Source organism: Pituophis catenifer, unplaced genomic scaffold, assembly GCF_029215685.1.
Source record: "Pituophis catenifer annectens isolate HBS135680 unplaced genomic scaffold, rPitCat1.0.hap2 SCAF_17, whole genome shotgun sequence".
In the NCBI taxonomy this organism is placed as follows: Eukaryota; Metazoa; Chordata; class Lepidosauria; order Squamata; family Colubridae; genus Pituophis; species Pituophis catenifer.
Genome location: NW_027256897.1, coordinates 13,663,557 through 13,687,839, shown reverse-complemented (window position 1 = coordinate 13,687,839; position 24,283 = coordinate 13,663,557). Strand labels below are relative to the sequence as shown.

The 24,283-nt window shown below is 45.1% G+C and overlaps 1 protein-coding gene across 1 annotated transcript in view; it reads left to right on the top strand.

Annotated features, from left to right (window-relative positions):
* The window catches only part of COL5A1 (collagen type V alpha 1 chain), a 223,103-nt gene that overhangs the window by 59,908 nt on the left and 138,912 nt on the right, over positions 1–24,283 (top strand). The window contains exons 5-6 of the mRNA XM_070955824.1: positions 21,360–21,491; positions 23,566–23,724. Of these exons, the coding sequence (XP_070811925.1) occupies positions 21,360–21,491; positions 23,566–23,724 (291 nt within the window). The remainder of the gene's footprint in view (positions 1–21,359; positions 21,492–23,565; positions 23,725–24,283) is intronic.

Genomic DNA, 24,283 nt, shown 5'->3' with positions numbered 1-24,283 from the left:
TAATTTATGGTTTCAGTCACAGCTTTGCTTTGCTTTGCTTTGCTTTTGGTCTCCAGAATTGGGAGCTCTGGAGCCCTTGTTTCTCCAGGCAGAGCCCCCCTTGATCCTTTGGAAGGCCTCCTCCTCCTCCCTCTGGGATTGCATTGGGGGACTTTGTTCCCCAGTGGTGGCTGGAGGGAGAAGGGAAAATGCTGACAAGGAAGGAAGGAGGGAAGGAAGTTGTTGTTGCTGCTGTTGAAAAGAAGAGCAATCAAAGTAGGATTTGATGGGAGACCACCTGGCAATCTCATAGCTGGGAGGTTAAAAAAGAAACCCCACCCCCAAATCCAACAGGAGGCAAATGCAACCCACTCGGGCCGCTTCTTTGTTACCGCCAAGAAAACAAGACAGATGTGTCCTTAGGACCATCACAAGTCAGGCTCAACTCAGGGGGGACCGTAATTATCATAACAGATCAAGTCACAAATTCACAGTCGGGTCTTACTCTGATTGTGCACTAAAAGTCACAATGGGGAGATTGAGAAAGCTATTAGGGGGAGAACCAGCTTGTTCCATTCTCGAATGGAAAACACAGCCAGCTCCGATTCCCAGTTTCATACATTCCCCTTAGCCAAAACAAACCATATTAAAATTATTACACTTGTTTTGAAATTCTTCCACTGTGAGTCACGTATCAGCTGAAAGTCCATGCACTGCAGTGGGTTGGTGTGGAGGGAAGAGAAAGAGCAGGAACTGCCCAGCTGCCAGGAAAAAAAAAACTTCACACGTTTACATGAGGCATTCTTGAAATTTGTTGAATTAGGGAAGTAAAACTTTTGGACCTCGGCAAAGTTAGATAATTCCAAATATCTCTCTCTGTGCATTGGCTGATGAAGTATAAGAGATACTGTTTCCTTGCCCCTTTGGGAAAGTAATCTGTATACTCCAAACCAAAGGAAAGCAGAAAAAGGATTCACCATTATCAGTGCTCTTCCTTCCCATCAGACGTCAATGAATTTAGCTTGATGGTGCCCTTTTAAGCAGCAGTATTGAACTAGAAATAATGTCAAAGGCAATCGGGGTTCCTTTCGTTCATGATGAATCACTGTCCCTAGCTGCCCCCCCCAGCCTTTCTGAAGAACAATGTTTTCCAATGGGGCACGCAATGGGGAGGACCAACATTATCCCCCATCTATCTGAGTGGCAGTCTGCCCCAATGAGTGAAATTGCAAAGCAGTTTGCAGAAGAAAGACAGAAGCAACATCTCCAGGGCCAAAGGCACACAGGAGAAAAGAGAGGGGCATAATACAAGGAGGGATGAGCTCAAATGTACTGGAGATGTGTCCCTAAGGGCCACTATAGAGAAGGCCTATTGTGCCTATTCTATACCTGTGCATTTGATTTTTCATGCCAAGGGCAGGACCTGGCTTTTCTCACCACTGAGCTGCATGTTATTAGATGCCCAGTGTCCAAGTCTGTCAAGATTCTTCTGAATCTTAAGTTTATCTTCCAAAGTGTTAGCAATTTCTCCTAGCTTGGTGTCATCTGTACATTTGTTGAGTTCCTCTTCTATCCCCTTGTCCAAATCATTGGTGAAGATTTTGAAGTGTACTGGGACTAAGACAGAACTTGAGGTGCCCCATTGCATGCTTCCCTCCAAGTAGACGTAGTTCCATTGAGGATATGCTGGGGATGTGGTTGGTTAGTAAATTGTGAAGCCATCTGATGGTGGTTCTGTATCTCCCGCATTGTTCTATTTTACCAAGAAGTAGATTTTGTTCTACATTGTCAAATGCCTTATTGAAGTGCAAGTATCTTTCTAGAGACTGCACTGTTGCAGAATTGTTCCAATATTCACCATATTCTTCCTTGAGGCTAAAAATCTGCAAAATGGTACGAAGATCAGTCCTTTCCTTTCCCAGCCCTGAACTTCTATCGACATTAGGAGTTTGAGGAGTAGGTGGTACGTTGTGTCCTTCTAAAGTAACACTTCACACTATACGTTAATAACTAGAGAAGGGTTCTTTCTCCTTTTTTTGAATTTGTAACATTGCAAAGCTTGGAAAACTTGAGTTGCTCTAATAAGGCCATTTAGTTGCTTGGTTTGGAACTAGAAAGAAAAGTGAATCTGAGACCGAGATGCCTCCACTGGGGACATCAAGCGTTCCTGCTGTAGAAGGAAACCTAACATTGCCCAGACTGGGAAAATAAACACCTCTTGAGTGGGGAGGCTGCAGGGCTGTAGCCTAAATCTGTGCAGCTCTTGGCAGGCAGAGCCCTCCAGCTTGGCTGATGGGAGGTACTCAGCATCCCTCCTGGCTGATGGGGCTCTCCAAGAGGTGCCCACCCCGCATCTGGGATGCTGAGCATGGCCAACTCGCCTTGGGCCGGCTTGCTGCAGGAGAAGAGTTACACTAATATCAAAGAAATGGTGGAATAGAATCATTAAATAAAAGGATGCAGAAGGAGGGACAAAATGAAATGTGAATGACAAAAATTAACATAGTTTTAAAAATTATTTTAAATACTTAAGTGGAATTGTTGAATTGTCCCGCAGCGAGTTGGCCATGGCAAGTTGTCCCATTCAACACAGTTGAATGCAGCAAAGTTTCATCCCTGGAAGCTTTCAAGAAGAGACTAGTGTCTGCCATCTGTCAGAAATGGTGTAGGTAGGGTCTCCTGCTTGGGCAGGGGTGGGGTGGGGGGTTGGACTAGATGACCTGCAAGATCCCTTCCGACTCTGTTAATCTGTTAAACTGCTTATCTAGTAGATAAGACATATTGTGCGCAATCATTTGTAAACTATGATAGCTTCAGCTTCCTGCTCCCTTGGCAGCCCTCCCCTCTGAAAATGGGCAGGAGGAGCTGCAGGGGGTGGGGGAGGAAGAAGGGGGGGGGCGCAGCATGTTGTGTGACAAGCAGATTCCACCTGGAACGGATTAGCATCCAAGCTTGTGGCATTTTTGGTACTCCTCCCTTTTTGCTAAGAAGCCCCAAGTCTGTGCTTTTCCTTTAGTTACCGCTGTCATAGAGTGGTTGGGTTCATGGGGCATGGTAATCCCCCACTTGGCAACCTTATTGTTGCTGTTTGCAGGCCAGGCCAAAGCTATGGTCACGGTTGGCTTCCAGTAAACAAGTTGAAGAACAAAGTCCCTGGACCCATTTCAGGCTTTTCCAAGGCACCTGAAGGCCAGAGATGGAACAATGGATGGAATCTGAACAAGGAGAGATTCAACCTGGAAATAAGGAGAAACTTTCTGACAGGGAGAGCAAGCAACCCATGGAACAGAAGTTCTGGGAGCTTCATCACTGGAGGCTTTCAAGAGGAGACTGGACTGCCATCTGTCAGAAATGGTGCAGGGTCTCCTGCTTGGGTGGGAGGTTGGACTAGATGACCTCCAAGGTCCCTTCCAACTCTCGTATTCTATATTCAATCAAACAGAAGTTGCCTTCGGAAGTTGTGGGAGCTTCATCACTGGAAGCTTTCGAGAAGAGACTGGACTGCCATCTGTCAGAATTGGTGTAGGGGCTCCTGCTTGGGTAGGAGGTTGGACTAGATGACCTCCAAGGTCCCTTCCAACCCTGTTAATCTGTATCTGTTTAAAGAAAGAGGCACCGGTGGACTTCCAAGGGGCAAGTACTGAAACTGCTCTGCTGCTTCTCCCACTTCTTCTCGTGATGCCTGTGTGTGTGTGTGTGTGTGTGTGTGTGTGTGTGTGTGTGTGGAGGGGGGCGGTCCTGAAAAGGGATTTGTGGTCCCCCAGAAGCTTCCTTGGTAGAGTTTGGCCAAGATGGTGATCTTTGAAGCTCAACATGGATTGAAAAATGGGCTTCAAAGTAATTTACCTGTGGCTGAAACGCTCTTCTAGGAGGAAGGCATCTGTGCCCTCCTTTCCAGCTCTCCATCCTGGGATGGTAGCCAAAGAACACATGATTTATTCCATTCCCAACATTTCCCCCCAAGACTTTGAGGATTCTCTCCCCCTTTACTGTTGTGATTTTCATGTTTGCCAGCCAGGCCTTTTTTTAAGAAAAGAATTTCCCCCACCTCCCTTTCTCTCTTCATCTTCTTGAGAGAATGACTGGAAATCCAGCAGGTTTTACACCATGGAAATGAGCAAAGGGAGAAAAAGAGGAAAACAAATAGGGAACAGACTGGAGAGGGAGGTACAGCAGAAGGAGGACAATTTGGAGTGAGAGAAGAAAAATAAAAAATAAAAACTGTTTTCCAAACCAAAACCAAAGCACTTTTGCAGGCTGGAAAATGTTAGAATTGTCTGTACATTTTGGATTCTGTTTCCCCAGCTTTTGAATTTCTCGTGTTCTGGACCTGTCTTGGCTTGGCTTGACTCACTCTGTGGTGGGGATGGAGGGGCTACATTAACCCCCCCCCCCCAAGCCAGTCTGGAAGGGTTACTCGGTTCTTGTTTCTTAAAAAAAGCAGAAACTCTTTCCCAGAGAACTCCAGCAGAGGCCTGGTCTCTCTGAACTGCGCACAAGTCCCCAATTTTCTACCTCCCCTCCAGGGCAAGGACAGATGTACCTCCATGCCCCACCCCCATCCCATCATGGCGCAAGGCAGGGACTGTTGATCAGATCAAATTCCGAGTGGATTCAGCGCTTAATTCCAGCAATGGCGAGATAAATAAAACCCACCTCAACTATGATTGTTTCATCAATACCTGGTTGGCCATGGGTAGGCGTGTTGTTCTCTCAGAGAACACAAACTCTTTGGGTTCTGGGTAAGGCATCAGCCATAACCTCAGGACAGGGATGGAGACAGGCCTGTTGTTAACCAAGAATCTCCGGTGGCCTTTTAGGACCATTGCCCCAGACATGAGTCGAATCAAATTGAACAGAACAGAACAGAACAGAACAGAACAGATTTTCCTATGCTACTCTGCTCGAAATTCTCTGTTTGGATAACTTAGAACTGCGTCGCTTGCGGTCAGACCTAGGTATTGCATACAAAATTATACTGTACATAGTAATGTTTTACCTGTAAATAACTTTTTTTTAATTTTAATCTCAATAATATGCGTGCTAACCACCGCTTTAAACTCAGTGTAAATCGTACTAAACATGACTGTAAAAAATATGATTTCTGTAATAGAGTTGTCAAAGTCTGGAATGCCCTACCTGATTCAGTTGCCTCAGCTACAAATTTTCACAGTTTCAGTCATAAATTGACTTCCGCGGACCTTACATCATATTTAAGTGGTCAGTAGAGGGGGCGACATGCATAAGTGCACTAATGTGCCTATCGTCCCTGTCATTATATTTTTATTCTTTTATTCTTGTTCTCGTTTTTGTTTGACAAATTCTAATAAATAAATAAATAAATAAATAAATAAATAAATAAATAGAACCTGGAATGGACCTTGGAGGTCTTCTAGTCCACCCCCTACTCAAGCAGGAGAACCTATACCATTTCAGACAAGTGACTGTCCAGTCTCTTCTTAAAAGCCTCCAGTGATGAAGCACCCACAACTTCTGGTGGCAAGCTGTTCCACTGATTAATTGTCCTCACTGTTAGGAAGTTTCTCCTTAATTCCAGGTTGCTTCTCTCCTTGATCAGTTTCCAACCATTGTTTCTTGTCCTGTTTCTCTGGTGCTTTGGAGAATAATCTGACCCCCTCCTTCTTTGTGGCAGCCCCTCAAGTACTGGAATACTGCTATCATGTCCCCCCAATTCTTCTTTTCTTTAGACTAGCCAGACCCAAAAACTAAGTGAACATGAGACAGTGTTTGTGAAAGTGGGTCATAAGGACCAGGTTGTCAAGCAGGCTTCGATAGAGTCCTTTATTGCTCCGTTAAGTCCACAACGAATGGCCCTACAATGACCAGCAAGTCTCCACCCCAAACTCCCCTGAAGGCAGCCCCCCACAATCCCACAAACAAAACCCAATAATTCCCAGAGCCAAATCACAAAGGCAGAGAGGAAGTCCAAAAACTAGGTTCAAGTCCACACGGCAAAGTCTGTAAGTCGTACATAAGATTCAAGGTTCACAGGGCAAGAGTCCACAGGCAGAAACCCTATTCAGAGCAGCGTTTTTCCAAGGCTGGAGAAGTGCAGGTCAAAGCAAAACAATTGTTCCCGACAAAGACACCCTCTCCTGGCCTCTGCTTAAAGTAACCCAAGCCAGGTGTTCCTTTTGAGGAGGAGCAGGGCAACCTTCTTCTGAGCAACCTCACAGACCTCCTTTGAGCTTGCCTCCACTCTGCTCTCCATGGCCTTGGGTCAAGTGGGAGAAGCAGTTGTTCCTCATCTGAGGGGATCTGCTGCCTATCAACACCACTGCCTGTCAGCAGCTGATCCTCCCTCATGTTTGTGAGGGCAGCAACTCCCCATCTGGTCGACCACTTTCCCCAATGTCTGAGGGCCTGGGACAGCATTGTCCTCAGCCCTTGGACTTTCCAAACATTCCAGGGGACACGTGTCATCCCCCTCGGATGGTCCTGGTTCCAACTCCTCCTCTTCCTCCGAACTGGGATCTGATGGGACCATGACAGACCAGCTGGGTTGTTGCTTGTCCATCTTCTACAGAGTAGTACATGTGGCCCTGCCCGACCTATTTCATGGCTGAATTGGCATTGGAATTCTCTAGTTTTATGGTCTGGGGCAGTGGTGGGTTGCTAGCGGTGGCAACGGGAGGCTCCGCCCATCCGCCAGGATGTCATCAAAAACTCTCTGCGCATGTACAGAAGCACGTGCACCCGCGCACTCCCAATAGCGAACCAGTAATGAAGAAAAGTGAAACCCATTACTGGTCTGGGGGATCTCGGTCTGCCTTTTTTGAGGTGGCTTGGATGGACCTGATCCAATTTATTGGGAGCCCAACTTACAGTGGAGGTCACACATTAGATGTGGTTTTTGTTTTGGGGCAGTGGTGTTGTGAACTGGTGTTGGGGATGTTACCATTAGTCCACTGCCATGGAAAAACATGTTCTCTTGGCCTAGGAGTTCTGTGAGGCGACACCTGTGCTGGACACCTGGAACGTATCCAATAAGAGCTTGGGGTCTGGATGGGCAGACAGAGCAGCATTTGGCTTTGGCTCCCTGGATCTAAAGAGGTGTCATCTTTGGTTCTTGATGAGGTAGCACTTCCCCAGGCAGAACTGATCTGCAATCTGGAGATTCTCTTGGACTTGCAGTTCCTGCCTGAGAAGCGGGTGGCAGCTAAGGCAGGGATGGGGGGCTTTACACAGATCATGTCAATGTTCCAACTGACAAACCCCATCAAAGCAAGCACCTTCGAGACTTCCAAGAGTCTGAATGCAAAACTTTATTGAGTACATCATTTCAGCACTGATGAAAGCAAAACCAGCTGTAATTATTTCCCGCGCTAACTCACATTGTTACAATATGGATTTCCCCCACTCCCTAACAGTATACAGGTCCCATTGTCCAATTGAATGTCATTATTTTGTTATGAGAAAAGTCTCTGGTCTTGGCAGACACCTGCCGATGTGTCCTTGGCTCTTACGGCTCTTCTGCTTGAAGTCCGAAGCCTGCATTCCATCTTATCCTTCCCTCCCCCCTGGTTCTTTGGCAAGTTGAAAAGTGATAATGTTTGTAACGGTATAAGCACGCTTTAATCTCGAAAAATTCATCTTGTGCATCAATTGCTTCCATTCCTGGACTAATAGGACGGCCCCCGACCTCCGCACTTTCCATGCCGACCTGAAGACATGGCTTTTTCAGCAAATTCCCTGATCTGCCGCGAGGTTTCAATTGTCTGGGGATTTTAAATTGGCTTGTTTTAGCACTATTTTATTGTTATGTTGTTTCTATTCTGTGAGCCGCCCCGAGTCCTACGGGAGAAGGGCAGCATATAAATTTGATAAAATAAATAAAATAAATAGGCCTTGCCTTCTGAAATTCTTCTTAGAAACTTACAGGATGGAAACTGAAGTGAAAGTGTTAAAAGAAGATGCCCTCTTTGGTTGTAGTATAACCCAGGGCAGGAGGGCTTAATGGTCCCAGGAAGCTTTCGCCATTCTTGAAGCTGTTGCGAGATTCCCCCTCAGAGGACAACTTTTCCTCCTTCAGTTGCTTAGTCACTTGTGAGTCCTTGTGACGCAACGGACATCAGTTCTCCAGGACTGTCTCTCCATCATCGAAGTTCTCATAAGCTCCTACTTTGTGTTGCCAGAGATCGGACTTCTCTGCTTGTCTTCTGTCAGCCTCTTTTTCCGTTGTCTTTGATTGTCCCAAGCTTTGAGTCCTCCTGAATGGCTCTTCCCTTTGCATGATGCGTTCCAAACATCCAAAGTTTAGCTTGGGTATTCACACTTCCAATCTGGCATCCCGATTTCTTTTGTTCAGCCTTTCTGAGGATCCAAAATATTTAGCAGTAATCCAGTTTGGTGTAGTGGTTAAGGCATCAAGTTAGAAACTGGGAAGTCCTGAGTTCTAGTCCCATCTTTGACACAAAGATACCTGGTTTTAGACAAAGACCCCTTGAATCTCAGCCATAGGAAGCAGGCAATGGAAAACTTCTTGAAAACCTTGGCAGGAAAAATGGAGGAATTTGTCGAGGCAGTTGCCTGACCAGAAGACACACAAATACAAGAAAGAGAAGGAGAAGGAGAAAGAGAGGGAGAGGGAGAAGGAGAAGAAGGAAAGGGAAGGGAAGGGAAGGGAAGGGAAGGGAAGGGAAGGGAAGGGAAGGAAGGAAGGAAGGAAGGAAGGAAGGAAGGAAGGAAGGAAGGAAGGAAGGAAGGAAGGAAGGAAGGAAAATCAGCTTTAGTAAGTTCTACCCCATTAACTGTTTATGTAACATCATGACAGATGTACAAAAGAGTCAGAGAGTTTGTGTCACATTGGCATGCTTATTATTAATGATTGGAATATATTAGGAACGTCCGTTAAGACACTGTCACAGCTGGTGCTGTACTCCAAATTCCATGTTATTTTCAGGAAATAAGAAACAACAACACTTAAGCCATTATGTGCCAGACACTGATCCATAAGCTAAGTAAGAATTGGCTTTTGATAAGACATCATATCCTTCTCTTCAACTGAGGTGGCGAACCCTAAAGCTAAATTAAACATGTTATGGGAATGCCACTATCAGTTGTTTAAGGTAACTGGGAGGAATCCGGTCCATGGCGCTTAGACCAAGAGCTGTAGACCCTCAAGGCAAAGGGATAGACCTTGAAGGTGATGGGCAAGACCTAATCCTTTTTATGCTGCAGATTGGCTGGAGAACTCTCTGCAAGAGATTTTGGTCTGAACATCAAACCTTTGGTTCCAATGTCCACAGGGACTCTATGGGGCTCTGCAAAATCTTGTGGTTCCTGGCCACAGTAGCAGACTGGGAATGAGTTGCTCTGGGCTTAGAAGATGAGCAGGGCTGGTCCGAGGAGACCTGATCCCCCTTGCTTGCTCACTGTGGGGAGCCACAAAACAAAAATGGCCTTAGGAGATCATAGGGGGATTCCAAGCCTGATCCAGATTTATGCCAATGAAGAAGCCAATTTAGCTGATCTTGAAAAAAGCAATGCAGGCTTCCATCTGCTAATACTTAAATGGGAGACCACCAGGGGATAATACTAGGTCCATAGGCTGTTTGAGCATCCCATGCTCTGTGGAGCTGCCAAAAAGAAATGCCCAGTCCTGTGTCTGAAGTCACAGAATCCGAGCACAGCTAGAGGAGATGTCACTTCTGTGGCAAGAAAAGAAAATACAAATACTTTTATTTCTACTTGAAATAAAACCACTTCTGCACTTTGTACTTGAGGTGGGGGGAAAAAAAGAAACGTTGATTTTGGATTTTATCCTATGTAAATGAGAAAGAAGGTAGTACCACTTTTGCTAGTGTTCATAGATGGGTCTGCTCTGTTGGGTTTCCAAATAAATCCGCTTTTAAAAAAAAGATGTGCAAAAAGGTTAACTTTCAATATATGTTAATCTGTTTGAATTTTACTGTGTATTGATGTACTTACTCTGAAGCCCATTTGCAAAAGTGGAACCATTTATTTGTGAGCCAAGAACTGTGGTGGACTCTGCTCAACCCTGCAGACTCATCTAGGAGATGAGATGAGGGGCAGCTCCGTTTGTTTTGGACTTCAAGGGAACCACATTGCTTAGATGTCCCTCTTCTGGATTCTTTTCAAAAACGATATTTATTTGTTAAGCAAAAGATGATGGCTGGGAAATTAAGTGTGAAGTGTGAAGAGAGCGAGGGGAGGTTCTGCTCCTCTGTGCTTGAGGACTATCTCAGGGCTTGTGAGTTGACTCTATTATGGACAGTTTAAACAGCCATGATTGACTTGGCTGGGAATTATAGTTGAGTTCAGCTGAAGGACATCTTTACTCTCACTCTTAGACTGATCATGGTCCAGCCATCAATGGAGAGTGGACTGTTCTCATTTGTCTCCAGAGGACCTGGTGCCAGACAGTTTCATGCTGAACAGACACATTTTTCTCCCTTTTCGACCCAAAGAATTGAGTAAAAAATGAGCATGTTAAAATACAAGTTGATAAAGTCAGTAAGGCATTTGACAAAGGAGACCACAGCCTACTTCTTGGTAAGGTAGAAAAATGTGGGATACACAGCATCACCACCAGATGGATTTGTAACTGGCTGACCAACCACACTCAACGTGTAGTCCTCAATGGAACTGCATCTACACGGAGGGAAGTAAGCAGTGGGGTACCAAGGTTCTGCCTCAGGCCCAGGACTCTTCAATATCCTCATAAATGATTTAGATCAGAGGATAGAAGGGGAACTCATGAGTGGGGCGGTGGCCTAGAGGTGGAGCTCTCGCCTCATAATCAGGAGGCTGTGAGTTCGATCCTAGGTAGCGGCAGATATTTATGTCTCTGGGCACACTGAGTAAATATCTGCTGCGAACTCTGCATTGGCGATAGGAAGGGCATCCGGCCAATAAACACTCAGCCTCCATTCAGTTACCCAGACTCCACCCCGCAAGGGATTATGGGGTCATTAAAAGAAGATGATGATGACAAAAGGGGAACTCATCAAATCTGCAGATGACACCAAGCTGGGGGGAATAGCCAACCCTTTAAAACAATCTTTTTTGGTTCTATGGACTGGTGGTGGTGGTGGTAGTGACTTCAGCAGTTTCGACCTTTGGAGGGGGAACCCAAATTCTGCCACCGAAATCCTGTGAATGCGCAAATGAAGCAACCTAATCCCACACATGTGTAAATGAGGCTTCGCACACTTGCTTGCAGCTTCGGCAGCTCAGTTCCCAATGGGCCACAGCCCAGGGGTTGGGAACCCCTGCTTTAAAAGATAAGGTTGAGAATCAAAACGATCTTGATAGACTTGGAATCTGAGCCTTATCCAAAAATGCAATTGAGGGGTAAGAAAAGTAAGGTTTTTACACTTAGGCACAGGTATACTATAGGTTATACCTGGCTCAACAGCAGTAATTGCAAGAGGGATCTAGGAGTCCTAGTAAGCCACCACTTAACTATGGGCAGGATTGCTGCAGCTACCAAAAAAGCCAATCCAGTCCTAGGCTGCATCAACAAAGGGATAGTATTAAGATCAGGTGAAGTGTTTACCGCTTTATACTGCAATGATAAGATCACAGTTGGAGTGTGGTGCCCAGTTCTGGTCAATTTAACACAAAATAGATGTTGAGATCCTAGAAGGAGTGCAGAGTGCAGAAGAAGAAATAAGAAAGATGATCAGGGGACTGGAGGTTAAAACATACGATGAATAGTTGCAGGAACTGGGCATGTTCTGGTCTACCAAAGAACAGAGAAGGAAGGATTGACCTTTCTACCAATGCACCAGTGGGCAAGATAAGAAGTAACAGATGGAAGAGAGACCCAACCTGGAACTGAGAACTTTCCTGACAATGAGGACGATTGTGGAACAGGTTGCCTTCAGAAGTTGTTCTGGAGGTTTTAAGAAGAGACTGGACAGCCATTTGTCTAAAATGGTATAGAATCTCCTGCTTGACCAGGGGGATGGACTAGAAGGCCTCCAAGGCCCCTTTCAGCTCTGTTATTCTATTTTGTACTGTTCGTATTCTTATCAAAAACTTAAAAATATTGTTCTCTGACCAGAAGCGTTTCCCTTCCCATTAAATGTGGATTAGATTTCTAGAAATTCTACATGAAATTTAGCAGTAGAAGGTATAAATGTTTGATCCCTTCCTGCAAAGGTTATTTGTTTTACAGAAGAAGCGAAGGTTGGAAGCTCTTCCTGGCTGATCTGTTCTATCAATAGTCCAAGGTGGGCAAAGAACCAGCATCGGGGAAACTGATTGCCTCTCTCCTTTAGGGCAAAGAAAAAGTCAACACTCACACCCTCCACAAAGCTGAGGAACTAAATGTGGGTCATCCAGTTAAGTCCTGGTTATCTGGCAGGGTTGATGAGTGAACTATGTTTAGAAAAGAAACGTGGCTGCCATCCCTCCTTCCTTCCTTCCTATCTCATCCACTTAAGCAACCACTCATGGCTGCTTCCTCATGCTAGTGACGCTAAGGGAGATACCAGTTCTGATGAAGATCAACATAAGCATTCTTGTACTAATGAGGGTTGTGGGAAGCAATTTTAACTCAACAGAAAAGTATCCTTGAATTTACCCTTTTAATTTTATTCTCTCCCCCACCCCCAATGTATTTAGAGGAGCTAAAAAAAAGCCACTCGGCTCACATTACAGTGAGGGCCAGGCTGAGAAATGCTCCTGTATTTCCAATTCTCATTTAGTTTGACCGAGGGATTTGCTTTCAAAAATATCTTCCTAGGAGAAGAGAATGTCAATGGGACGTGATGTCCTTCTTTAGCCACGAGGCAGCCGTGCATGTGAATGTAAGGGTTGTCAGTGAGGGAGGAGGTCGAGTGAGAAGACTGAATGCCATGTTCTTCATGGCATCCTCCTCTTTCTAGTCATCTACAGCCGCTCTTGCTTCCAGTCGCTTTGCTCAGGTCCTAAGACTTGGTGGGGAATTCTTTGTAACCCAGGTGGGACTAGGAAAAGGACCTGGCCAACCATCGCCACCAGATGGATTTGTAACTGGCTGACCAACTGCACTTAACGTACAGTCCTCAATGGAACTGTATCTACATGGAGGGAGGTATGCAGTGGGGTACCCCAAGCCTCTGCCTTAGGCCCAGTACTCTTCAACATCTAAATCAATGATTTAGACAAGGGGATAGAAGGGGAACTCATCAGATTTGCAGACAACACCAAGCTAGCAGGAATAGCCAACACTCTGGAAAATAGGCTTAAGATACAGACTTGAACACTGGGCCCTATCTAAAAATATGAAATTCAAGGGTGAAAAAAGTAAGGTTCTACATTTATGCAAGAAAAACAAAATGCACAGGTGCAGTATATGTGGCACCTTGCTCAATAGTAGTAGCTGTGAGAGGGATCTTGGAGTCCTAGTGGACAACCATTTAAATAGGAGCCAGCCGTGTGCAGCAGCTGCCAAAAAAAAGCCAACACAGTTCTGGGCTGCATCAACAGAGGGAGAGAATCAAGATCACATGAAGTGTTAATACCACTTTATAATGCCATGGTAAGGCCATACTTGGAATACTGCATCCAGTTTTGATCACCACAATATAAAAAAATGTTAAGGCTCTAGAAAGAGTGCAGAGAAGAGTAACAAAGCTGATTATCCTACCGGAGGCTGAAACTTATAAAGAATGGATGCAGGAATTGGGAAGGTCTGGTTTAATGAAAAGAAAGACTAGGAGTGACATGATAGCAGTCTTCTAATATCTAAGGGGCTGCCACAAAGAAGGGGGGGGGTTTCAACCTATTCTCCAAAGCCCCTGAAGGCAGGAAAAGAAGCAATACGTGGAAATTAATCAAGCAACCTAGAATTAAGGAGAAATTTTCTGACAGAACAATTAATCAGTGGAACAACTTGTCTCCAGAAGTTGTAAATGTTCCAACACTGGAAGTTTTAAAGAAGATATTGGACAACCATTTGTCTGAAATGGTACAGGGTTTCCTGCCTGAACAGGGGATTGGAGTATTTATTTATTTATTTTATTTAATTTGTATACCGCCCTTCTCCAACAGGACTCAGGGCGGTGAATAGCCGAGATAAAACATAACATATAAAATTTAAAAAAAAGTTTAAAAGACATTAAATAATTTCGGCCCTCAATTTAAAACAACCCAGTTAAAACCAATTTCAAATTAAAACCGAAAGGATGGGATCAAGCCAGATGGAATAGGTGTGTTTTCAGGGCCCGACAAAAAGTCCGAAGGTCTGGTATCATGCGTATCTCTGGGGGTAGGTCGTTCCAGAGGGCAGGTGCCACCACAGAGAAGGCTCTCCCCCTGGGGGTCGCCAGCCGACATTGTCTGGCCGACGGCACCCTGAGGAAGCCCTCTCTGTGCGAGTGAACTGGTCGGCGGGAGGCTATTGGCGGCAGAAGGCGGTCTCGTAGATACCCCGGCCCTAAGCCATGGAGTGCTTTAAAGGTGGTCACCAACACCTTGAGGTGCACCCGGAAGACCACCGGAAGCCAGTGCAGCTTGCGCAGGAGAGGTGTCACATGGGAGCGCCCCGTCGCTCCCATAATCCCCTGTGCGGCCACATTCTGGACCAACTGGAGCCTCTGGGTGCACCCCAAGGGGAGCCCCATGTAGAGAGCATTGCAGTAGTCCAGGCGGGAAGTGACGAGTGCTTGAGTGACCGTGTGTAGGGAGTCCCGATCCAGAAAGGGACGCAACTGGTGTATCAGGCGGACCTGATAAAAAGCCCCCCTGGCCACGGCCGTCATATGCTCTTCTAAAGACAGCCGTGCATCCAGGAGGACACCCAAGTTGCGAGCCCTCTCCGTGGGGGCCAGTGAGTATACCATGTCCATAGCATTTCACTGGTCCATTAATTTAGTTGCTTTGTCAAAGAATGAAACAAGATTTGTTTGATAAACAAAGCCATGTTTTTTGGGTTTTGATAAACCCATATTGGCTTCTGGTTATAACTATGCTTGCTTCTAGGTGTTTGTAGATCTATTGTTTGATTATCTTTTCCAGGATCTTTCCAGGTATTGATATTAGGCTGATTGGTCTGTAGTTTCTTGGATTTTGTCCCCCCCCCCCATTTTTGAAGATGGGAACCACGTCAAACTCTTTCCCAGTCCTCTGGTAGCTCCCCAGTGCTCCAGGATCTTTGAAAGTTGTGGTTCAAAGGTTCCAAGATGACATCTGTCAGCTCCTTTCGGAATTCTGGGATATAATTTATTTATTTATTTATTTTTATCATACTTATATGCCGCCCTTCTCCCGAAGGACTCGGAGCGGCACACAACAATAAAACAACAAGACAGTAAAATGAATACTAAAATAATCCAATTAAAATCCCCGACGATTAAAACTAAAACTCCCAGCAGATCAGGAGATTTGTTGAAAAATCTTCAGGTCACCGCGGAAAGAGCGGAGGTCGGGGACCGTCCGGAGCCCAGTGGGTAACTCGTTCCAGAGGGTCGGTGCACCCTAATCCATCTGGTTCTGGTGATTTGAAGGTGGACAGATGTTTTCTTACCATTTTGTTGCCTATTTTAATTTGTATTCCTTTTATGGTTCTGTTTTTGGTAGGTTGGGCTATTTTTTTCCTTTTGCGTGATGACAGATTCAAAGAATGAATTAAGTAGTTCTGCTTTCTGCCTGCTGCCTGTCACTTCCTTGCCTTCTTCTCCCATTAGCGGTCTGATTATTACGTTGACTTTTTTCTTTTTTTTTACATTCAGGTTATATGCTGGTATTCTGCCTAAGTTATGTGTCCCTCTTTCCATTTTTATACTTAACTTTTTTGTCTTTCACATTATCAAAGAGTTTTTTGTGCAACCATCAGGTTTCTTCTTGAATTTCTTTTTTCTTTTTCAGTGGTATTCAGCTGGACTGGGCTTTTATAATTGTATTTTTCAATTTCCCAATCTTCTTGAATTTAAGATTTTCATGCATGGAATCCTTCTCAAGCTTAAACTAAATTTGTTGAATTCAACTCTTTTAAAGTCTTAAGACACTGGTTTGATTATATCCTATTGCTTTCGTTTGCATTATATTGAATTCCAATATGACATGGTCACTCTCCCGCAAAGTTCCTCCCACTCCCAGGCCCTCTATCATTTCTTCTATGTTAGTAAGGATTAAGTCCAGTAGAGCAGTCCCTCTAGTACCCTCCTCTACCTTTTGGATAACAAAATTGTCAGCTAGGTTAGTCAGGAACCTGTTCAATCTCCCACTTGATCTCCCAATTGATGTCAGGGTAGTTAAAGTCCCCCATTACTATTGTTGAGTGCTTCCTACATCCCTTAGTTAACTAATTAGCAAAAAGTTCATCTATTTCTTCTGCTTGGTTGAGTGACCTGTAATATACACCTATGGCAATATTATTCTTTTTTCCCCTTTTATATTAACCCATATGAATCCTAGAAGGCTTTCATCCTTGGCTTTATGCATTTCTATAGACATCTCTTACGCATAATACAACTCCACTTCCTCTTTTGCTAGGTCTGTTTCTTTTGAACAGTTTATATCCTTCCATCAGTACATTTCACTCGTGGGTTTCATCCCACCAAGTTTTGGTAATGGCAACTATATCGTGCTTGCTCTCATGTACTAGTCCTTCAAGTTCACCCTGTTCATTCCTCAAACTTAGAGCATTAGAGTAGTCGGTATGCTTCCTACATCTCCTACTTTGTCTCTGAGGTTTTCTTCCTTCCCATGACTCCCCACCTCCTTGTTTGATTGATTATCTTGGGGTTTATGCTTGGGATTAGGTCCTAAATATCCTAAAGATTGGTTACCTTCCCCCCCCCCGTTTTAGTTTAAAGCCTTTCAAATAAGCTGAGCCAGTCATTTTCCAACTTCCCTCTTCCCAGTTCTCGTGAAGTGCAGCCCAACCCTTGCCAGGGGATGTAGGTAGTGCAGACTGTGGTCTAGGAATCTGACGTTCTCGTCACAGCACCAACCTTTAAGCCAATGGTTCATTTCTAAAATGCTTTCTTCGCTCATTGAATGTTGACCGTTTTTTGGAAGTACAGATGAAAACAGCACTTGTGCTTCTAACTCCTTAACTTTCTTGCCAAGCTACTCATAGTCTCTAGCACTGGCCCAGGAAATGATGCTTCCCGGGGGACGCTGTTGTGCATTCTCTAATTTTGTAATCACAGTTCAGCCAACTTGGGGGGAAATCAGGCAACTGCCTTTGTTTTTTTTTTGAAATATTTGGCATACACTTAAAGGAAGAGAAATTACTTATTTCGGCATGTGGTCAAAAGCCTCTTTGCCTGTATAGGGTGGGATGTTGTGATGGGAACAAACTTCTAATATTAGTTGGTTCAGCAAGAACCCCCCCAAATGTACTAAGGATGATCTCTTCCTTTCTCAATGCCTGGAGAAAGAAAGAAAGAAAAAAAGAAAGAAAGAGAAAGAGAGAGAGAGAGAGAGAGAAAGAGAAAGAAAGAGAGAGAGAGAGAAAGAAAGAGAAAGAGAGAAAGAGAAAGAGAGAGAGAAAGAGAAAGAGAAAGAGAAAGAAAGAGGGAAAGAGAGAAAAAGAGAAAGTGAAAGAGAGGGGGGAGAGAGAGAGAGAGAAAGAGAAAGAGAAAGAGAAAGAGAAAGAGAGAGAGGCTTTATCATTAATGGCCTTATGATGAGTTGAAGTAACTGTGCAAGAGGAGAAGTTTGGCCAACCTGTGGTTTTAACAGGTGATGATATAAGACAAGAGGGACACTCTCTCAGTCAAATTCTCCTGTATTATGACCTCCCTATAGAAGCCTTTATTAGGGTCTTGGTAGTAGATTCTGTATACAAATGAAATCCATCCTGGTGAGTTTCCTTTGTTTGTTTGCACAATTGATCTGGCCACCCATCTCACAGCAGTGACTCTGAGCAGCATACAAATTAAAACCAACAATTAGAGCAACAGTCCAAATAATAACGGTCTGAGGTCGCCAAAAACAAATTCCAACTTACAATGCAAACAACATCAGCTGGCAGAGCTCTCACCCTGCCTCCCAGCCCACATGCCTGGGAGGGGCAGCCAAGTTTTTCTTGCCTTGCAAAGGCCAAGGGGGCCATCTGGATCTCCAGCCTGGTCACACAGGCAGCAGGAAGAGGATGAAGTCACAACGCACGAAAGGAGAGTGAATGAGCCGAGAGGAAAGGAAGTTACGGTTATTTGGAGTTAAGATCCTGAAACAGAGAGAGAGGCAAAAGCTTTAGAGAACAACACACAAAGCAGACTCACAGGGAGAATTTTCAAGAACAGCAAATCATGGAGATTTAACAGAATAACAGAGTTGGACGGGACCTTGTAGGTTAACCAGTCAAACCCCCTGCCCAAGCAGGAGACCCTACACCATTTCTGACAGATGGCAGCCCAGTCTCTTCTTGAAAGCCTCCAGTGATGAAGTTCCAACAACTTCTGAAGGCAACTTCTGTTCCACAGGTTGATTGTTCTCACTGTCAGGAAGTTTCTCCTTATTTCCAGGTTGAATCTCTCCTTGATCAGTTTCCACTCATTGTTCCTTGTCTGGCCTTCAGGTGCCTTGGAAAACAGGTTGACCCCTTCCTCTCTGTGGCAGCCCCTTAAGTATTGGAAGGCTGCTATCCTGTCTCCCCTGGTCCTTCTCTTCACTAGACTAGTTCCTGCAACCATTCATCGTATGTTTTAGCCTCCGGTCACCTCATCATCCTGGTTGCTCTTCTCTGCACTCTTTCTAGAGTCTCAACCTCTTTTTTATAGATGAATGGAGTAGAGTAGACACACAAGGAATTTGTCTCTGGTGCAGAAGCTCCCCATGTACATGCAGAGCAACAGAATAATACAGGTAGTCCTCAATTTACAACAGTTCATTTAGTGATTGTTCAAAGTTACAATGGCACTGAAAAAGTGACTTATGACAGTTTTCACACTTATGACCGTTGCAGCATCCCCATGGTCATATGATCAAAATTCAGACGCTTGGTAGCTGACTCGTATTTATGATGGTCACAGTCTCCTGGGGTCACGTGATGACCTTTTGTGACCTTCTGACAAGCAAAGTCAATGGGGAAGCCAGATTCACTTAACAACCACGCTACTAACTTAACAACTGCACTGAGACCCTGTACCATTTCAAACAAGTGGCTGTCCAGTCACTTCTTAAAAGCCTCCAGTGATGAAGCTCCCATAACTTCTTGTGGCAAGCTGTTCCACTGGTTAATTGTCTTTACTGTTAGGAAGTGGCTCCTTAATTCCAGATTGCTTCTTTCCCTGATTAGTTTCCATCCATTGTTTCTTGTCCTGCCCTCTGGGTGCTTTGGAGAATAATCTGACCCCCTCTTCTTTGTGGCAGCCCCTCAAATACTGGCATCCTGCTATCATGTCACCCCTAATTCTTCTTCACTTTAGACTGAGCAGACCCAAATCCTGCAGCCGTTCTTCATATGGTTTAGTCTCCAGGCCTTTAATCATCTCCGTTGTTCTTGTTTTCATCCTGTTTGTTCCCTTAACTTTGAGTATTTGTATATAGGCATTTGAGTCCTTTACGGATCTTGGGTATGTTTCTTATATCTCCTACTTTGTATCTGGGTTTTCCATCCTTTCCATCACTCTCTACTTCACTGTGTTTTCTTCTTCTTCTTCTTCTTCTTTCTCTTTACTCCCAGCCTCCTTATAGGATTGGTTATCTAGTGGTTTTTGCTTGGAATTAGGTTCTAAAGGTCTTGGAGATTGGCCCCCGTCCCCCCTCAATTGTAATTTAAAGTCCTTTTGATGAGACAGTTGTTTTCCGAATATATTCCTTCCAGTTCTTGTGAGGTGCAGTCCATCCCGTGCTAGTAGCCCTTAATGTAAGTAATGCAGACCATGGTCTAGGAAGCCGAAGTTCTGTTGACGAAACCAGTTTTTAATCCAGTGGTTCGTTTCTAAAATCCTTTGCTCCCTCATTGGATGTTGTCCTTTTGTCAGAAGTATAAATGAAAACATCATTTGTACTCCTAATTCTTTAACTTTCTTTCCTAGCTGTTCGTAATCTCTTGTTATTGTTTTCAGATTCATTGTTGTGTCATTGGTCCCCATGTGTTAGGAGAAGAAAGAGGTAGTAATCCATGGGGTTGATTATTTTAGTAAGGTACTCAGCTACATCTTTGATTTTTGCTCCAGGGAGACTATATACCTCCCTAGATTGACTGCCTATAGTTTCTGTTCCCCTAAGAATTGACTCTCCTATCAGCAATATTTGCCTTTTTTTCCCTAGTGAAGTCTGGGATACTTTTCTTCCTGTTGCAGGAATGCTGGGTTGTGTCTCCTTTTTAGAAACTATAGATGAATGCTCTTTTGTAAGTGTCTGTATATTTTCTTCCAGGGGGAGGCTAGGAAAGGGATTCTTCAGTTCCAGAGGGGCTTCACTGGAATGGTCTAAGGGTCTACTGTAGGGGCTGTATATCCTTTTGGTTGTTATTTTCTTCTAAAAGTGACATGTTTCCATCAGTTTTCCTTTTTAGGTTCATACATAGGGTTATTTTTTTCAGAAGCTGTTTCCTGCAGTGTTCAATTTGAGTGTATCGGTTTCTTCTTTTTGTTCATATATGGGGTCATTTTTTTAAAAGAAGCTGTTTGCTCTGTATTGTGTTTAATTTTGGTGTAGTCTTCTTGTTTAGGTTGGGATTTCTCGCTTTGTTCATTGAGTTTCAGAGTAGCTAGAGTTGTTTCTAGACCCTTTACTCTTTCTTCTAGTAATTCATAGGAATTCCATTTAATACAAATGTGGTTTGGGTCTCCTGTGGGTATAAGCTCAAACATATGTCATATTTTGCAAGTCACTATCATATCAGTCTCTATGTCCTGATTTTTGTTTGTTTCTTTAAAAATTATAAATTACTAAAGTAAAGTGGCAATTGAAAAGAAGGGTAGGGGGTTGCACGTGTGTGTGTAAGGTAGAGAGAAATGCCAGTGGTCATTTAGGGCTCCAGTTTTTCATAGCAATAGCACTTAGACTTATATACAGCTTCACGGTGCTTTCCAGCCCTCTCTAAGCGGTTTACAGAGTCAGCCTTTTGCCCCCAACAATTTGGGTCCTCCTTTTACCCACCTTGGAAGATGGAAGGCTGAGTCAACCTTGAGCCTAGTGAGATTTGAACTGCCAAATTGCAGGCAGCCAGCAGTCAGCGGAAGTAGCCTGCAGTACCGCACTCTGACCACTGCGCCACCATGGCTCAGAGACACAGAGAATTGGAACAGGCAGCAGAGATTGCCCAGCATAGTAGGCGTTTTGTGGGTGCTCACTCGGCATTTCCTGAAATTCCAGATGCGTGGGAATTCTGGTTTCTTCTCATTCAAAACATTCAGAAAAATGGTGGGATGGGTTCCTCTTTTAAGGGGCGGGGGCTCTGAGATCAGGTGGGGCTCCTTTCATTGTGGTCTGCCTTTTCCCTGCAGGGTGACATCCAGCAACTGCTCATCGTCTCAGACCATCAAGCCGCCTACGATTACTGTGAACACTACAGCCCAGACTGTGACACAGCCGTGCCGGACGTGCCTCACTCTCAGGATCCAAACCCTGACGAATACGTGAGTGGGGAAGGGGCTGGGGGCCGGAGCGGCAGCCAGAGGGGTCTCTCCCAGTCACCCACAGGCACAGGCTGAGTTGGGCAGAGCAGAGTTAGGAAGGGAGGCTGGAGCCAGAAGACACACAGCGGAGGTATGCAGAGAGCACCCTAGTGTATATCTGGTGGTGAAAAAAAACACACACACACACACATTAACAAACAGAAAGAGTGTGAGAAAGGGAGACAGAAAAGGGTGAGTTTCTATTGTGGTGTTTAACGCAACCCTGTTTAAGTAGGCATGGATTGTGTCCCATAAAGAGATATTTTTAAAAAATACTATTTTTTAAAGAATACCAATGATCATAACATTATGAACCATGAATACAGCAATAACTGAAAAAAACAACAACCATGCAAAATGTTGTCTAAGCTGACTGTTCTGCCCCAGCTCTGGATTCCCGAGGTTATTGACACACACCAATGGTCCTTATCAAATTTATTAACTAGCAAGAATAAACCAAAGTCCGGCAAAGGTTGGCAACCAGCCCAGAAAACAAGATACGATAAGACTTTTCCAAAAATGCTCTGATGATAATTACAAGTTGTTTCCAGCAAGAAACTTACTAACAGCATGTGACTTAAATAGGCTAAGGGAATGGCCAATTATCCTCAAGCCTTACTCTCGAGGAGACCTCCTCCTCCTGAGTAGCCACTCCTGCCTTTTGGCAGCCCTGCGTGCCCGAGCATTGAGGAGAGGCTCCTCCACTTCGCTCTCTCCACTTGAAGGAGCCTCTGGAGGTTCTGAAGGTCCTGGCTGAGTCTCTGCCTCTGGCACCACATACTCTTCAGCCTCCTTGCTGTCCGATGCGAACGCCGGCTGCGCAGGCTGCTGGTGCAACACCACACCAGCCTCCTCGTTGTTGGGATCAGCCACGATCCACACAGGCCGCTGGCGGGCCACAACACTGACCTTCCAAAATACACCTACACCCGTCTATAAAAAAACAAAACAAAAAACCCAGAAGCCCTGGAGTGGTGAGACATTCACAGATACGTGAGTGGATGAAATGCCCAGTGGAAGCAACTGCTTGCTTGGTCCTTTTAGTCGTCTTGATATATATAAGACAGCATGGTCAGTGTCCGGGTGTAACAGGGAAGCAGCCTCATGCAAGCCGATCCAGCATCTCTTGGGACTTCTGTGGAGAAGTTCAGTTGCGAACTCCCTTAGAAAGCCTACACAGTGATCCTGCCTGTAACCCTAATCCTAACCCCAACCCCGACCCAAACCCCAGCCCTAACCCTACACCAGGGGTCAGCAACCTGCAGCTCCAGAGCCGCATGTGGCTCTTTGGGCCCTCTGCTGTGGCTCTCTGTCAGGTGATCCCACCACTGGCTGGCCCCGCCCTTTGCCCTCCGCCCCCAGTCACTCCTCGCCTGGCCTCAGAAGGTAAGGGCGACGGTGGGGGATGGAGAAGCGGCCAGGGCAGAGACAGGGAGGTACAGAGAGAGGGGAAGAGAGAGGGGAAGAGAGAGAGGGAGGGAGAGAGAGAGAGATGTCAAAAGGATTTTGTGGTTCCCTGGGTTTTTTAACAATTGGTTCTCTGCCCTAATGACCGGCTGGGTAGGCGTGGCTGGAGGGTGTGTGTCATATGACTGGTGGAAGTGAGTGACATTGAGTTGGCCACGCCCACCCAGGTTTTGTGGCTCCCGGTGTTTTCTTTTCTGTGGGAAATAGGTCCAAATGGCTCTTTGAGTATTTAAGGTTGCAGACCCTGCCCTACCTAACCCTAAGCCTTGACCCCAACCTACCATCTGTCAGAAATGGTGTAGGGTCTCCTGCTTGGGCAGTGGGGGGTGGACTAGATGACCTCCAAGGTCCCTTCCAATTCTGTTAATCTGAAATATGCTTATCGTTGGAGTTGGGCTCAGGCCAGAAGCACTTGCTAGGCCTGTCCCTTGTGGGTGTAGCCTTTTCCCCTTTAACTGCAGCCAAGCCGGTGGCTTTTCTTCTCCACCTCCTGTGAGTGAATTCCACAGTTTCATGGTGTCCTGTAATGATGCCTGTCACCGTTTCAATCACTTTCCTTGCTTCACAGTACCCAGATGGGAACGAGAACGTGGAAGTTGAAGGAGAAACGTACTATTACGAATACCCCTACTATGAGGATCTCGACGAGACAGGCAAAGCCACCCCGACCACTGCCCAACCTGTGGAAACCAAGGAAGTAGCCACGGAAGTGATTGACACCACCGAGGTAAAGGACAGTGAGAGGGTGGGACTGTCTGCCAGAGTGAGGTGGACCAGTGGGTCTCTGTGGGTCCGGTGGAAGGGAAGGTGCCGTGGAGCCTCTAACGCAGGTTGCGCCCCCTAGGGGTGCGAAACGATATTCCAGGGGTGCAAAAACTTGGGTTTAGCAGTTTCAGAATTATAACGTATATACAGTAGTGGCCAAAATTGTGGAAATCTTTTGGGAAAAGTGTATTTTTGAGGTTTGATGGCTAATAACACCACTTTTTTTTGGAGTAGTACCATAAAATTATATATCAATGGAAAGATAATGTAATCAAAAATGTAACTACTGTATGCATATATTTATTTATTTATTTAAGGGGTGTGAAAATATATCAGAGCGTTTCTAGGGGCGCCGGGTATAGAAATGGTTGGGAGCCCCTGCTCTAACAAATTCCAGGAACATGGAGGAGAAAACAGGAAAAGATTCCTGAGTCCACAGAAGGAAGGAAGCCCGAGAAAGAGACTCAACGTAATTCTGTCTTTAATTATGCTAGGCATAGGTTGAGCTGCAAATGGTTCAC